The 15,441-nt window shown below is 46.6% G+C and overlaps 1 protein-coding gene across 2 annotated transcripts; it reads right to left on the bottom strand.

Moving 5' to 3' along the window:
• Positions 1 to 249: 249 nt before the first annotated feature.
• Positions 250 to 10,467, bottom strand: GALE (UDP-galactose-4-epimerase). Of its 2 annotated transcripts, XM_063312376.1 has the most exons (11): positions 10,377 to 10,467; positions 9,514 to 9,640; positions 8,082 to 8,197; positions 6,908 to 7,021; positions 6,101 to 6,277; positions 5,899 to 6,012; positions 5,733 to 5,799; positions 4,834 to 4,919; positions 4,429 to 4,506; positions 4,034 to 4,148; positions 250 to 3,851 (listed from the first exon to the last, which is right to left on the bottom strand). In XM_063312376.1, the coding sequence occupies exons 2-11, from the start codon at positions 9,632 to 9,634 to the stop codon at positions 3,796 to 3,798; spliced, it is 1,044 nt and encodes a 347-aa protein (XP_063168446.1). In that variant the 5' UTR covers positions 9,635 to 9,640; positions 10,377 to 10,467; the 3' UTR covers positions 250 to 3,795. The 2 variants fall into 2 exon arrangements, with proteins under 2 accessions (XP_063168446.1, XP_063168447.1); XM_063312377.1 differs by lacking the exon at positions 10,377 to 10,467 and having other exon boundaries at positions 9,514 to 9,651.
• Positions 10,468 to 15,441: the final 4,974 nt, after the last annotated feature.

Here is a 15,441-nt window from a genome sequence, read left to right on the forward strand (position 1 = left end):
CTAATCTGGTCCTTTGGGTCTTCCAGCAGTGCCCCCATCCCTGCCAGTCTTGCTGCTGATCGTCCCCTTCTTCCCTTTCCTTCCACCTTTCCCAGCATCAGAGCCTTCTCCAGAGGGCTGGCTCTTCGCGTAATGTGCCCAAAGGAGCATAATTTGAGCCTGACCGCCTAATGTGCTAACTTGAAATGCAGTTTACAGTAACATGCACTGTGGCAATCCAGCCAGAGCCCATTATAAATCATGATAAAGTTTAAGCAATCGTAGTTTATTCAGCAACCCGTAACTAAACATCTTGCATGAGCACAGCCAATGAATACAGCAAATTCATTACTTATATGCCACTGCAATAGGGGACGCAGTGGCGCTGTGGGTTAAACCGCTGAGCTGTCGATCGGAAGGTCGGCGGTTCGAAACCGCGCGGCGGGGTGAGCTCCCGTTAATCCCAGCTCCTGCTCACCTAGCAGTTCGAAAACATGCAAATGTGAGTAGATCAATAGGTACCGCTTCGGCGGGAAGGTAACGGCGTTCCGAGTCGTCATGCTGGCCACATGACCCGGAAGTGTCTATGACAACGCCGGCTCCAAGGCTTAGAAACGGAGATGAGCACCGCCCCCTAGAGTCGGATTCGACTGGACTTTACGTCAAGGGAAACCTTTACCTTTACCTATGCCACTGCAATCAGCAGCCAATTCCCATTACCACTTCAAAGGTAAATAATTTATTGCAGCAATGGTATAATTAATTACCCAATGTATTTGCTCAATAGGTTTTTTTCCCTAGGGAGCCCTGGGGCATTGTTATCAAATTGCTTGCTAGCATGGCCCCTGTGCTTTCATCTGCTCCAGATCTTGACTTTTGGGGGGGAGCAGGCAACCTTAGTGCAGCTTTGGCTTCCATCGAAGAGGGCTACTGGGCAACATGGGGCAGCTGAACTTGTTGCTACCTCTTTATGACAAGGCGCCTACCAGACTTTTCGTAGCATATTTACTGCTGTAGTGATCTCTTAGAACCTGTACTAAAACGCTTCTTTTACCCACTTGGGTGTACCTGAAAGGTTTCCTTGGGAAAGCATTTTAGTGCAAATCTGTAAACCTGCTCTGGGGGTGGGAAACCTATTCATGGCGCTTTTGAGTCTCGCTGTTGTGCTTCCTAACAGAGCATAGCTTGGTGCACAGTTCACTAAAAGCCTATCCCCTCTGGGCAGAGACAGAGTAATTGGAAGCTCAGAAGCTGCTGCTGCAAAACAGGTGTGAAAACAGGGGGCGCTATTGAACAAGTAACATGCTTGCTTTAGTAAAACACAACTAAAATAAGAGGATCCCCTCCCCTTCCCTCCCAGGGATCTCACTGTGCCACCCGCCTTACAGCTTTTAGAGAGAGTTTTTATTTTTAAGTGAAAGTCTCATGGCCCCAAAAAGGTTGCCCATTCCTGCTCTCGAGGCACCCAAAAGTTAATTTTTTTTAATGCATATGCACATTACTGTTAATCTTACAACACTGATGCCCTGAGTCTTGAAAGCCACTTAAATCTCTTTTAAGAGCTGTTCTCCAAATGACTATCCTAACAAAGCTAAGGTTGGGAAAAAATGGTAAGATTTCAAAAGTCACTTGTGGGTTACTGGCCAGGAGCCCTAGACGGTGCACAATAGCGTGGAAGGCAGAAAATGTAACTATAAAGGTTAAGAGGGAAAAAAACAAGTCAGCCCTTGCTTATAACAAAAAAAAAAATCAATTTCAGTAGCATCTAATGGAGGAATGGAACAGGAATGGAAAGGAAGATAATTGATAGCCAAGCAGATAGAGCTGTTCTATCTTGCCCCTTATTGAAAGAGCAGATTCCACAAGTGTCTGTCATTTGCTCTTCTGCGTTGACACACAGGCTGGAATTTCATTGGAGATTCAAGAAAGTGTGGGTCAGAAGGGACCTTGAAGATAATCTATTCATTTCCCTAGTGGCTGATCATCGCTCCAGGATGTTGCCTAAGCTGTTTGCAGTATGGAAATTAAAATAAAATTGCTCTTAATATGTAAACTCAAATTGGCATAAGAAGCTAAACAAAAATGCTAACTAGATAGAGCAAGATTCCTTATGCTGCACTAAATGCTGCCTGTAAACAGAGTGTCACTGATCCAGAGCCTAAAATAGTGGCTTCCAGTGGAAACAGAGATGGGAAACTGATTTAGACCATTTTCAGTGTATCAAAGTAAGCCTGAATTAGGCCTCAACCTGCATAATGAAGTCATCTATACAGCCAAGGAAAGAGGTAGTGAATTGTGCAAGAAGCAAATTGGTCCCTCCATCGAAGAATGGAAGTGGGCAAAAGGAATTGCTGCTGCAAATGTTTTAAAGAGCACAAGTGTTGAAAGCAGTGTTTCTCAACCTTGACAACTTTAAGATATGTGGACTTCAACTCCCAGAATTCCCCAGCCAGTAATGCTGGCTGGGCAGTTCTCAAAGTCAAAGGCCACACATCTTAAAGTTGCCAAGGTTGAGAAACACTGGTCTAAAGTGTTGTGTTTCCAGCATAATACTCCTGATTCTTTCATAGCAATGAACACTGGAATGGCCTTGTAGCCCACTACTTTCCAGCTCTTATAGGTGACCTCCCCACCCCCCGCTCTCTGATACAAGATGCTTTGCAGATCCCATGTCAAGCTTTCTGTGGCAGCCACTGTCTGAGGGAAATGGTGGTGTTTGGGGCCCCTGTCTAGTTTGATGGGCCTTTGGATCCTAACTGAAAGTTGTCTTGAAATGCTGAACTCAAGAAACATCACCTGGGATTCCAGGAGCTTTGGTTTCCCTCCAGCTTAGTTATAAATAGGTGGCTGATGCCTTTGGCAGAAGAATCTGAGTTCAGCTTAAGTCCTGTATCGACAGTCACAGTACTTAATACCTTTGGAGTTGCTTGATCTATACAGACCATCTGGTGTTACTGTTTACCTGTCTTGTGGGAAGACTATTCTAACGCTCTGCAGCTTTTTTTCAGGTTACAATCTTTAAAAAAAAGGAAGGGGGAGCATCTCTTTTAAGATGATAGAAATATCACTATGCACAAATGTGCATCGGTGCCTTTAGTTGTATCACTGTCCAAAAGAACTAAAATGTTTGCTAAGAACCTGTAAAGCCTGCTTTAGAGAGCAACCTGCCCAACAGACTTTGGACTACCATCTAAGCAATGTTAAAATTTACAGTTTATGCAGCTTAAAAAGATACTTCCATTACTATTATTTTGCTCAAAAAAAGGGGGGAGTGTGCAGTTTATAATCTAGAAAAAGAAATGGAGAGAATGACAAAACCCTCTTCACGAGCCCCAGGCGTAGTTTTTTAACCACTTCATTTATCTTGCCTTTTCCTCTCAAACAAAAGCATCAGGTCTCTGAAATTGTGCTTTCTTGACCCTGAGCAGCTCTCCTCTCTGGGAGCCGAAGAAGCCAAAGAGCTATGGGCTGAATTCCCCCAAAGCCAACCAGGCTACAGGAAAACACTTGGCTTTTGGCCTCCTGTGACATCCAGCCAGGTGTCCCACTGCTCTTTATTCAGTAAAAAAATATATCCCCTCAATCAGTAAAAAATTCTGAGTTTCCAGCAGAAGGATGGGATGAAGAGAAGAGAACAGGGAGCTTAAGAGGGCAAAGGCATCCTCCCTCTTCTGGTGTGGTGCTTCAGCTCCAAAAAGGAAAGAAGAAACAGGAGCATGAACCATCTTCTTCCCTTTTCAAAACTAGTCAGCCCTTGTGTCTGCACCGATGTGCGAGTGGTTGTATGTCAAAAGAACAGGCAGCTTCTTCCATATCCTAGTTCTTGCTGAAACCAGTGGGATTCTGTGACTGCCACCGCCATAAGTCCTCACCTAAACACAAGGGAGAGGGGGAAGGAGGGTAAAGAGGAACAATAAGGGTCCATCAAGCAGCTTGCCTTTATGTAGGTATCAAAAGGTACTGGGGAGGATAGATGGCCGCTTCCTTCCCCAACAGGAGGGGGAAGCAAAACGTTCCTTGAAAGATGAGCAGCAAGTGGAAAGATTCTACTTACACATTTTGTCCAGGCCAAAGATAGCTTTCCAACCCAGCTCCTGCTCAGCTAGACCAGGGTTTGCATAACAAGAGGCTACATCCCCTTCTCGACGTTCAACAATCTTGTAGTTTATCTAGAATGAAGTAAATAGCCTACCATTACATTTCTGGGAAATGAGCTGGATGCAGCTGCTAAGATGCCAAGTGAGAGTGGTCAAGGTTAGGTTGATGCAGGCTGACCTTAAGGCCCAGCAGAGCAGAAGGTGGATGCCTGCTGAAAGCCCCAGAGGCTGAGAGTCTGGACAGCTTCACAATAAGATCTCAAGGTGCTGGTCCCAGGCACTTTTAAGTCCTGGGGTAGTAGAGCCCATACTAGCTGCCAGTCCCTGCATCTCATCTGCTTTTTCAGCCTACCTGTCTTCCAGATGCCTTCTCCATGGCTTGGACCATCTGCAAGACTGAGTAGCCAACACCAGTTCCAAGGTTGTAAATCTGTAAAGAGGCATGTTTTTGCTCATTGTTTTATTTTTCTATGTTCCTCCTTTGTGGGAGGGGGAAGATGGCAGGGGGGCTGGGTGCACATTCTCATTTTCAGTACAGGACTGGTAGGTTGAGGAGGGTGGCCAGTGGATTCAGAGGAGAAATCTGAAGCCCTCCAGGGAGGCATCTGATAGGAAGCTATTAAATCCGCTCTCCTTCTGCCTTGTAAGATAATTCAGAAACGAAGTAAGAAAAATAAGGATTGTGAAGACACCCTTTGATCTCAACAGGGCATTTTCCTTTTCAACGGGTGGACACTTTTATTATGAACTTCCTTACCTTACATCCACAGTTCTCCTTGAGCTTTTTCAAGGCTGCAATATGGCCCTTTGCCAGATCAGTTACATGGATGTAATCCCGAATGCCTATTGGAGAACAGTCTGTCAATGTTCTGTTCGCTCAGCTGGGTGCATATGCATTTCCACAACTTTAGGAGATGTGCACTCTCTTAGGAAAGTACACACTCACAATCCATATAACGGAGAACTAATTTTGCACTTTAGGCCACGGATGGAGTTGATACTGCTGTTTTCCCAAGCCATTTAGGAATCCTGCTCAGCCAGAACTGCCTGTCTGTTCCCTGAGGCCTGGAGGGGCTCTCAAATAAGTTTCAGTTCCCAGCAATTAGTGTTTGAGACCCAGAAGGTGAACGCATGTAGTTCCATTTTAATCTAGCCCTTGGCCACTTCGTTGTTCTTTTATTCAGTAGTTTAGCACTCACCAGGAAAGCATTTTAGGACTTAGCAAAATGTTGCCATAAATGGTACTCACAACTCCCCCGCCCCCCCCAAGTAACTTTATAAAGTGTTTGACATTTTATGGGATTATCAAAGCTGAAAGAGACTTCTGGCATGAAATCCTGGAACGTCTCAGAGAGGGACTAATGAAATCCTGAGATTTTGGCTACTGTAATTATTTTTTAAAAATGCACATATATAGGAAGCAAAGGTGCCTGCCATAGGAAAAGTTGCTTACCCCTGGTTTAAGATGGCAAGAAAGTAAGTCCTGGTTTCAAAAGAATTGATGTGATAATATATCCACATCTCTCTCGGGGAAAAATTCCAAATTCCGAGTCTCACTATAGTCTTTTCATTGAATTTCTCCATCCAGCCTTTTTTTGGGGGGTGGGGGGGTAGGGACCTCATTTTAAAGTTGGGAAGATTTTGAGCCACACGCACCTGTCCCATCCACTGTGTTATAATCATTCCCAAAGACATTCAGATACTCTCTGCGCCCCACAGCCACCTGAAACAGGCAGAAGATGAAAAATGAGAAGATAAACAAATTGAGAAAAATCTCACCACAGCCGATGGCATAGCGTAAACTCTCTCAAGATCCAGCTACCTGGGCAACATAAGGCATCAGATTGTTCGGGATGCCCTGGGGGTCTTCTCCAATTTTTCCTGACTTGTGAGCGCCAATAGGGTTAAAATATCGCAGGAGAACAGCATTCCACTCCTAGGAGGAAAAAAAACAACACCCAAAGTAATCTGGCTGGACAGAGAAGTCTCTAAATGGGAATTAAAGTGCAGTGTTGCTCTCTTACTGGTTCTGCCTTGCACAAGTCTTGGATCATCTCTTCAATGAAATATTTGGATTTGCCATAAGGGTTGGTGCAGCTGCCTACTGGGTGCTTCTCATCAAGAGGGAGGTAAATAGGGTCTCCGTAGACTGTGGCTGAGCTGCTGAACACTATGTTTTTGACTCCATGGGCTTTCATGGCCTGAGGGGCAGAAAAGGGCAGATGAGCTAGGTTCTGACCTGAACCAGGTCAGGAGCAGCAGGTAGACCTGACAATGGGGACAACATAGCTTCCTTACACAGGAATCTACAGCCTTATTTTATCCAGGCCGCAGGGCTCTGGCTGATGAAGACTGGTGCAACCAATTAGTGAGAGGATACTCCATGTTGTTGTGGCCTTTTTGTATGGGGTCCCCTGTTAGCACCCAAGATGGCCTTAAAAGATCATGAACCAGCTGACCCCGACTGGACAGCTTCCTCTAGATGTCCTGGAAGCCAGCACCCATATACCTCAGCCATGTGCTACTTGGGGGCTATAGAAGCTGAAGTCCAACAAACTTGGAGAATTTGGGAAGTCTCTGCTAAATGCATGCAGGATGCTGCTGTACAACACACAACAGTTGCAGGATTTCAACTTCTGGCCAAGTGACTCTGGCCTGTCAACATTTGAGCCCCAGAAGTTCTGATCTGCCAATCGGTGAAAATGGCCATCCCAAGTCCTAGTACAAAGTTTTGCTCTTCTCAGATACATTTGCTGGTGACTGAATGAGATCTCCTTCCCCACAATCTTCTCCCCAAACTTACACTATAACCTTGCATAATGGAAGCTCACCTCTAGCAACCGGATGGTCCCTGTCAGATTCACCTTGTAATATTCCAGTGGCATCTGGACTGACTCCCCAACAGCTTTAAGGCCCGCAAAATGTATCACTGCAGAAAAGTGATGCTGTCCGGAAATGGAAGATGGACCAAGATAAGATAGTGTCACTGTCAATACTCAGAACAAAAATTCACCTTTGTTGTGTTTTGTTCATTCAGTCAAGACTATTAACCTTTAAGCCAAAGAAGTTCACCTTTCAGTTAAAAGTATTTTAAGGTCTTGTTCTAAACAGGAAAGACAAAATTTGTGGGCTCAGCCTCCTGACCATATAGAGTATGGACCAGAATGACCATTCAATAACATGGCCGTACGGTGACTTCATTCCGCCCCTAAAGCCACACAAAAATACCCCATAATGTTCTCTAAAGTCACTGTTTTTCAGGAGTTTGGAAGTGTTTGCCTCTCACTGGCTTCCCTGCTCCTGTATCCATCCTTAAAAGCCCCGCAAAGGAAAAAAACTGAAGAAGGAAGAAAACAGCAAGCCACAAATGGGAGGTGTTCATTTTGCTGCTAAATTTCAGTAGCACAATTCTGGACTCTGGAGCCATCAATGTTATGCTTGGGGGTATATGCAGCCACAGACTGCCCATCCCGCTCTGATGGGTGCCCAGAGAGCACAAAAAGCACTCTGGGGTCTTTGGCCCCTTTTTGGAAAAAGGCCAATTCAGATGACTTTCAGCTCAGCAGATGATGCCAAATCACTTACAGAGAACTTTATAGGCTGGTTAGTTGCCAAAGCTTTACCATCCATATCCTGAGAGCACAGATTTCCTCAACAAGTATGGGCTGAGACACTTACAGTTCTTGCAATTTTTCAGCACAACCAGCCACACTAGAAGTCAATGCAGCCACGATAAAATTGATGCAGCATCAAACTATGGAGACTTTTCAGCATGCCCTTGGGCAGTACAAAATCTCTCCCAAGACTGATGGGGTGGGGAACCAAAAGGGGGGGGCAACTAGGCAGGAAAAGGCAGGCGAGTTGCCTTTTACCAAGGCAAAGTTTCTGGTGCTGCTCTGCAGGCAGGAACTCAGCTCACCACCCAGCAGAAGTGGAGTCAGTTTCATCCTAACTAGTATGGTGGAAAAGGGAGGTTAAGCTGTCAGATTTGGGACATCAGCTCACCTTTTTGAAGAGCTCCTGAAGGCCCCTCTCGTCAAGAACATCCAGTTCTTGGAATGGAATCTCCTTTCCCACAATCTCCATCACCCGCTGGATACTCTCCGGGACCATATTTCTCCCTGCAGAGACAGCTGGTGTTTTGATGGAAAGCTGGATGGACTGGGCCTCATGCCAGTCTGCTGCTGTCCTCTTTAAGGAGAAGACCTCTGATTCAGAAACCCTACTGCCACATGCCCTTATTCTGGATGCTCTTTCTGGACCTTATGAATTTCCTAGCTTTTGACTGAAAAGATTTTGACCTCCACCACTCCTACTTCCTGCCACGTAAGCCGAACATCTCCCTCTCTTGTGAACAGCCAGAGATACTCTCCCTCCCTTCCTCTCTTGCTCAAAAATGCAGCCAAGCCCTTTGAGGAAAGCTGGTATTTCCAAGCCCTTTGAGGAAAGCAAAGTCCAGAAACAAGAACCACCTGCACTTCTGAAAGATCTTCATTGCTAGCAGGGCATTGTAGCAGAATTCTGAAACCCGCCACAGCAGTTATCCAGCTCAACCTAGCATAATTAAGGTGGAGTCTCCTTGCAGTTCCTCCCCTCCCCTGGACCCAACTTTTCTATCTTTCTGTAATGATCTTTCTCTCTCCTCCGTGTTCCCAGGGTCTGTTAGGCATTCCATCACAGATACCCCCTCTACTTCTACCCCAGTGGCTGTCCATGTAGGGAATGAGAGCATGACTGGAATCTGGCCTTTTTGCCAATTAAGGGATCAATAAAGGACATTAAGATGAGGGCCAATGCCTCAGTGCCACCTTGAGGAAAAGGTGAAATAGCCCTTTGCCTCTGAGGGTCAGTTGGGGAGGTAACACTGTTGGGTCCCCACTCCAACTAAGTCACAGTTTGCTTAGTTTATAAACCCAGCCATAATTTGCTAGGTTGATGCAACTTACGCACTGGGGCTAATTTGATTCTGGGTTTAGGGTGTTCTATAAAACCACTCATTGTGGTTTTATAGAACACCATGGTTTATGACTAGCATTACCTGTACCAATAGAAGAGAATATCTGTGGCTCAGGTTTGAACTCTGGAGTCCTTGGTGCTCTCTGAGCTTGGTTGTTTGCTTACAGGCGTTTCATTACCCGACTAGGTAACATCTTCAGTGCTGCACTGAAGATGTTGCCTAGTCGGGCAATGAAACGTCTGCAAGCAAACAACCAAGCTCAGCACCAAGGACTCCGTAGCGTCACCTGTAAAGTAAACATGATGATAAACATGGCTTAGGGTAAGGCCTAAACTCAGCCACTGATCCAAGCCAACAGCCTTTTGAACAGTCTGCCTGCAAAGCAGGTCCTTCGCCACCCGCTTAGGGCCCTCTGTTAAACAGAAAACACAGCCTTGGATGCAGACCTTGTGCCAACCAGCTCCTGGGCGCTGCCCTTACCTCGGATGGCATTGTGGAAGTTATCAATAACTACCGGGGCATAGCCAGCCTCAACCAGCTCCAGCACGCAGTGGCTCCCTATGTAGCCGGCTCCACCTGTCACGAGGATCTTTTCCGACATGGTCTTCTGAAAAGGAACTGAAAAGTCCTTGGAAGAAAAGAAGAACTGGGGGCTCTAGAGCAGCAAGCGCATTAGGGAGGATCTAGGCCAACCTCCTGATGTTCTGGGACTGCAGACTGAACATTCCAAAATGTCTAGCTTGGGATTCTGGGGCTTGTAGCTTCAACAGGTCCAGAGGGCACCAAACCGGGTAGAATTGGCAATGCCTGTTTCCAGCAGAGATTTCCTTGGTCAGATTCAGTGCCAAAAGAAACCGTCCTAGGGCAAGTCACTCAAAACTAAAGGCTAATCCATCTGTCAAAGTTCTACTGGGGAAACACAGATATTGATCCTAGGCTAGAATTCATCTCTGCTTATGCCAAAGAAGGGAAAACAGGCAGGTGGGCATCTGGACCAAGGCAGTCTGGAAAACGGGCAGTGCCTGGAGGCCTTTCAGAAGCTAACTGGCGAGCAAGGAGGATTTACACTGAAGCAAAAGGATGGGGCAGCCCGAGTAGCAGGGAGACTGAAGGGGGAGCAGGGGCCATAGTCCTGCAGGTGCGAGAATTGCACGTTTACTGAGCTCTTCCTTACAGAGCTGTTGTGAAATTACCCAATCGGATCTGAGGCGCTTTGCATCAGTCTGATGGACTGATATTCCTGAAAGCTTTAACAGCACAGGGAACCCCCTCTGTGTACCCTTCCTTCCCACATGTACTTCCTCCTCGAAAAGAACCGACGTGCCTCTGTATTTTATAGTTACCTCTACACCCAGTGTTTGTAGAATCAATATTGACCTTGTCTGGAAAAAAAAAGAAAAATGTGATTTACACAAGCAATATAACCTGCCCAAGATCAAGGTTTCCATAATGGGATATTTCCCCCTCTGTCATCCCTCTGACATTAACGAGTATTTCCTTTCCCAAGACTGCACCAGATCCTTGCACAGGGGTTGGTTCCTAGCAAAAAGCATACCTCTGAGCAGCCACCTGGCTGGGTTTGCATTTGCGCAAGCCCACTTACCCAATCACAAACCTGTTGGCTGCATTAGTACAACATGCTTAATCTTGGTTAGCCTTTTTTGAGCTTAATATGCTCCGTGAACCTAGCCCATTTAGTTAATGGTTCAGGACAGACCCCCAAAATGGGTTAATTCAGTAACCAAGTTAAGTTTGTTGTGAGATGGTGATAAATGAGAAAAAAGGGGACAAGACAGAAATGCCTAGATGAGCTCATCCTCCCACCTACCTCCTTCCCTCCCTCCCATTTTTTCATTCAGTGTCCTTATTGGCAGGGAAGGAAATCACAGACCATGGTTTAGGCACCAAGCTCATTTAAATGTTCAGAGATATCAAGGCCAACTTAGCTAAACATCTGTGGGGGAGAAGAAGAAAGGTGAAGCATCTTAGAGCAATTTGTCAAAATCACATTTGACCCAGAAATGTGAGCAGGCTGCCAAGTCCCAGTTCACCCCCCTAAAACCACATTCTCTGGCAGACAGTGAATCCATCTCTCTTCCCTTCCATGCTCGACCATGGCCAGACCCGCCCTCCTTGCACAGAAAGGTTTCTGTCTTTCTGTTCAGGGAACCTGTTATTTCTTCTCCAATCCCCCCCTGCCCCAATATATATATATATATAGAGAGAGAGAGAGAACACAGAGGCACTTCAGTCTGAAGATGACACGGTTGAGGCTTTGCCTGGAATAGGAGTTCTGTACTCAGGAGCTGCTGAGAAGTGGGAGGGGGCCACCTGGACAGACTGCCCACCTCAAGGGCCAATGAAAAGAGCGTCTGTGTGGGCACTGCCACAAGGAAAAGCATTCATCCCGAAAGACAGTCACGCGCACAGTTTGCAGAACCGCAGTTTTACGCTTGATCCTGGGTTCAGGTTCAGATTTAACCTCAGCTGTATATCTGAGCAAGCAGATTTGGCCAGATCACTTTTCCCAGCACCTTAGTTTGCCGATCTGTATAAAATGAGATCATACTGGTGTTCCAGATCCAGCATCAGTTCCACATTCTTGCTTTCACCATCTTCCCTTTCCCACTCCTCTCTCAACTCCTAATTCCTCATCAACGTACACCACTGACCTTCGCTCTTTCAGCTCTGCTAAGTGGAGCTGCCCAAAAGCTGCTGATGAGGAATCAACCTTTTTCTCTTGCAGCAAGGAATGATCACCCCCATGCCTGCATCAAAGCCCTTCTCTCCCTCCAGTTCCCAGCTCAAAACCAACCCTTTCTGGGAAAGGTTGGCACAATTTCCAGCCCAAAAAAACTACCAAGCACAACTCTCTCTCTCTGTATGTACAGGCAGCCCATGGCCTCACCCCTCCTGCTCTTGCCTTGGAAACTGCCCCCTTGCTCACTCTTAGCTGCTCAATCTTCAGGCTGACTGCAGGCAGAAGCGGGGGGTGGATGCCACCTCCTCCCCCTAGAGCAGTGTTTTTCAGCCGTGGCCACTTTCAGGTGTGTGGACTTCAACTCCCGGAATTCCCCAGCCAGCCTTGGGAAGATACTAGTCTCAGCCCCTGTATACACTCAGCCAGAAGTGCACTGTTTTCCTGCAGAGAGGGCCTGACATACGGACGGTGCTTGACCAACCAGATCCATGTAAAGACCTACCTTTAGCTGCTCAGTTTGGTGTCATTTTTTTTGTGGCTTAGCCTGCTAAGCAGATCTGACCCATTTAGTTTGTTCCTGGCTCACCGTATCGTGTGAATCCAGAAATCGGAGGAGTTCAATGACCAAGCGAAGCAAGTTTGTGAATGAAGTCTTGGTGCATGCAAAAGAGAAAAATCAAGCAAAGGTGGGCCCTGATGTTACTCGCTACCCACCTGTCCACTTGGACAGCCTAAGAAAGAATTGACATGGCTTGGTGCAGCCCTTTGCTACAAAAACATGCCCCAGTTTAACTGATCGTAACTAAGGTTGTGCGTGTACAAGGAATAATCACACAGCTGTTCCATTCTTCACTCTAATTCCTTTGTTACTACCCCTAAATCAAATTACAGCTTAGTAAGGTTCACACAACAGTGCTTTAAGTCACAGTTGGCTGACATGGTTACCTACTTAGTTCATTAAAGAAACTACAATTGGCTGGGTTCATACAACTCACTAAACCCAATCCAACCTCATTAGGTACTGTGCAAACCAGACATGGTATCCTTCTGTCTTGCAACCGAAACAACCCATTAACAACATTAATGGCATATATAATAAAATAAAAGAAACAAGGCGGAGGCAAGAAAATAGATATGAATCTGGCACTTCGCCATTTGGGACAGGCTTACCTGCAAGCTCCTTGCATTCAGATGCTTAGAATCTAGGCCTCGGGGAAGTGGGAGTGAAACGTGGAGAACTTTAGAGCCCATGCTGCACCCTGGAGTCTTTTTTTTTAAAGGCAACCATCTAGCAAAGATTGCTGGTGCCAGAAGGTAGCTCAGCCTCTCACAACCTGACACCCAGCAAATGTTTGGACTACAATTCCCATAATTCCCTGATCCACAGCCAAGTTCCATTCCAACACAGATTGGGAAAAGCTGAGGTGGGTAGGAATGCCTTCACTGCCCCAACAACACAATAAAATAGGCACTTACAAACATATTTGCCCATCTGGACTCTTGGTCCCCTGAAGAGCTCCCCACCCCCATGCATCTAACCATGACATAAACATGCCCTGGTTACATTTTTTTTCCCCTGCCAAGGCTGCATGATGTTGCCTTCAACTCATCCCTAGCCCGTAACAGAAACAGCCCTAAGCCAGCTGTACCCGTTTAAAGTGGTGTTTTCCCTCTTAAGCTGAGAACATCCAGCAGCAGCCTCAAGGTGGGTCCAATCTGTCATCCTTTGCTACCTGTTAATTTGGTGGCAAAATCAAGTACCCTGCAGCGAATGAGGTCAGAGTGGTGCTTCTTGGCCAGTCCTGGCTGGGGTAGGCGCACCCCCTCCCCTCTGGCCCTTGGCTAGCCTTGTCTCCCTAAAAAACTCCGTGCCACAGCACTGAGCTGCTAGATGGCAAGACCTCAAGTACTTGAGCTCTACAGTCCCTGCCGGCTTAGCACACAGCTGAAATAGAGGGGGATGCCAGGAGACCTACTTTCCACCCCCACCCAATTATAGCATGGAGGAATCTGGATGTCAGCCTATCCCCAAAGAAAGGGAGGAACCCCTAACAAAAGTGCTGCTTGTGACTCGGCTTCCCTCTCTGAGTCTGATCTTCGTGTCACTTCATTTTACCTGACTTCGGTTATGACAGAATGGAGTCTCAGGTGGAAAGGTGCAGGAAGGATGCCCGAAGCGCATGGGCAGAGCCTGCAGCCAGATCTGCCCCTGCTCCTATGACTAGAACAGTGTTTCCCAACTTTGGCCACTTTAAGACGTGTGGACTTCAATTCCAGGAATTCCCCAGCCAGCATTTTGGCTGGGGAATTCTGGGGGTTGAAGTCCACACGTCTTAAAGTGGCCAAGGTTGGGAAACACTGGACTAGAGGATATTTATCCCAGGGGCTCGTAAACTGTTAAAGAAATTAGCAGAGCAGAGGAATTGCTCAATCATGTTGCCTATCGCTCACTGCACACACATCATCAGGGAAGCCCCATTCAGCCCACTGCAACAGAGGTCAGATGGGGATTGGCGAGGGGGGCAACAAATGTCATGCTGGTACAGTTTTCCACTGACCCAAGGCTGGGTGGGGAGCACTTTAACTCCCCAGTGGGGCAAGACTCACTAGCCAGAACAGAAGCTCAGCATAGTATTAGCAGCTACAATGCTTTCTTCTGCCTTTTCTCCCGAGTGAACAAACCATCTGTCTGGCTCTTACTTGCTCCTCCACCCATGAACACCCAGGCTGGGCCAAAATCATGCTGTCAGTCCAATTTTGCTTGCTTTAGATCTGCTGCCTCTGTTGAAGAGCAATTAAATCTGTCTTCCAGGAGAAGCTAATCCTTCTGGAAACAGCAGCGCCCCCCACCCCACCCCACCCCACCCCCCACCCCCCAGCTGTCAACTTATTTTAAATCTTAATTTCCTGTGTGATTTCCAGTGACCTTTCACACTGGTCTCCCTAGCAGATATTAGCAAGTGGGGGGGTTGCCTGCACCACCGCCCCACCTGCTTGTCAGGCTATTTACAAAATGTGTAAGACTAGTTAATGCATATATACAAGCCTACCCATGAAATGAATACAACAATTTTGTAACTTCTGCCATTCATTCATTCATTTTCTATCCAACCTTTATTATTTTTGAGCCTGAATGTGCAGGGGTTCCCCGAGGCCTGGAAAATGTTTCAAGGGTTCCTCCAGGGTCAAAAGGTTGGAAAAGGCTGGGCTAGAGCAATATAAAATCCTGGCTACCTGACTCCCATGCTGCTAATGAGGTAGGGGAAGGAAAAAAAAGATCTGCACCAGTTCAGTCCACCTTCTTCCCCCATTGCCAACCTGTTACATGGCTGAAAGCCAGCTTGGTTCAGGATGTAGTGATTATTCACTATTTACTCAGAAATTTTAAAAACCAGGAAACCTGAACAGATGGCACGTCTGATGCAATGGAATGATGAAATATTTATCACTGGAAGAAGACTTCTGAGTTGGATTGCACTTTCCATAGCCGGATCCACGTCAGCAGAACTGGCCAGCCCATAATTGGGCACGCAATTACACAGCCAAGCTGGCAACACCTTGCTCACACATAGGCCATTTTGCTGGAAGGAGAACACACAGTAACCTTAGCAAAGGAGCAGGATGACGTAGATTCTTTTGTTTTATCCTTCAAAGCTGAGACCTGCCAACCCAGAGCCTGGTGCAAAAGAATCCGTTCACACGCAAGA

This window comes from Candoia aspera, chromosome 10, assembly GCF_035149785.1.
Source record: "Candoia aspera isolate rCanAsp1 chromosome 10, rCanAsp1.hap2, whole genome shotgun sequence".
NCBI lineage: Eukaryota > Metazoa > Chordata > Lepidosauria > Squamata > Boidae > Candoia > Candoia aspera.

Excerpts from the sequence above, each read along its gene's own strand:
- GALE (XM_063312376.1), bottom strand. The coding sequence starts at position 9,634 with ATGTCGGAAAAGATCCTCGTGACAGGTGGAGCCGGCTACATAGGGAGC. Across the intron at positions 8,198-9,513 it reads CTTCCACAATGCCATCCGAG|GGAGAAATATGGTCCCGGAG; the intron begins GTAAGGGCAGCG and ends CTGTCTCTGCAG. Across the intron at positions 4,149-4,428 it reads AGAAGGCATCTGGAAGACAG|ATAAACTACAAGATTGTTGA; the intron begins GTAGGCTGAAAA and ends ACTTCATTCTAG.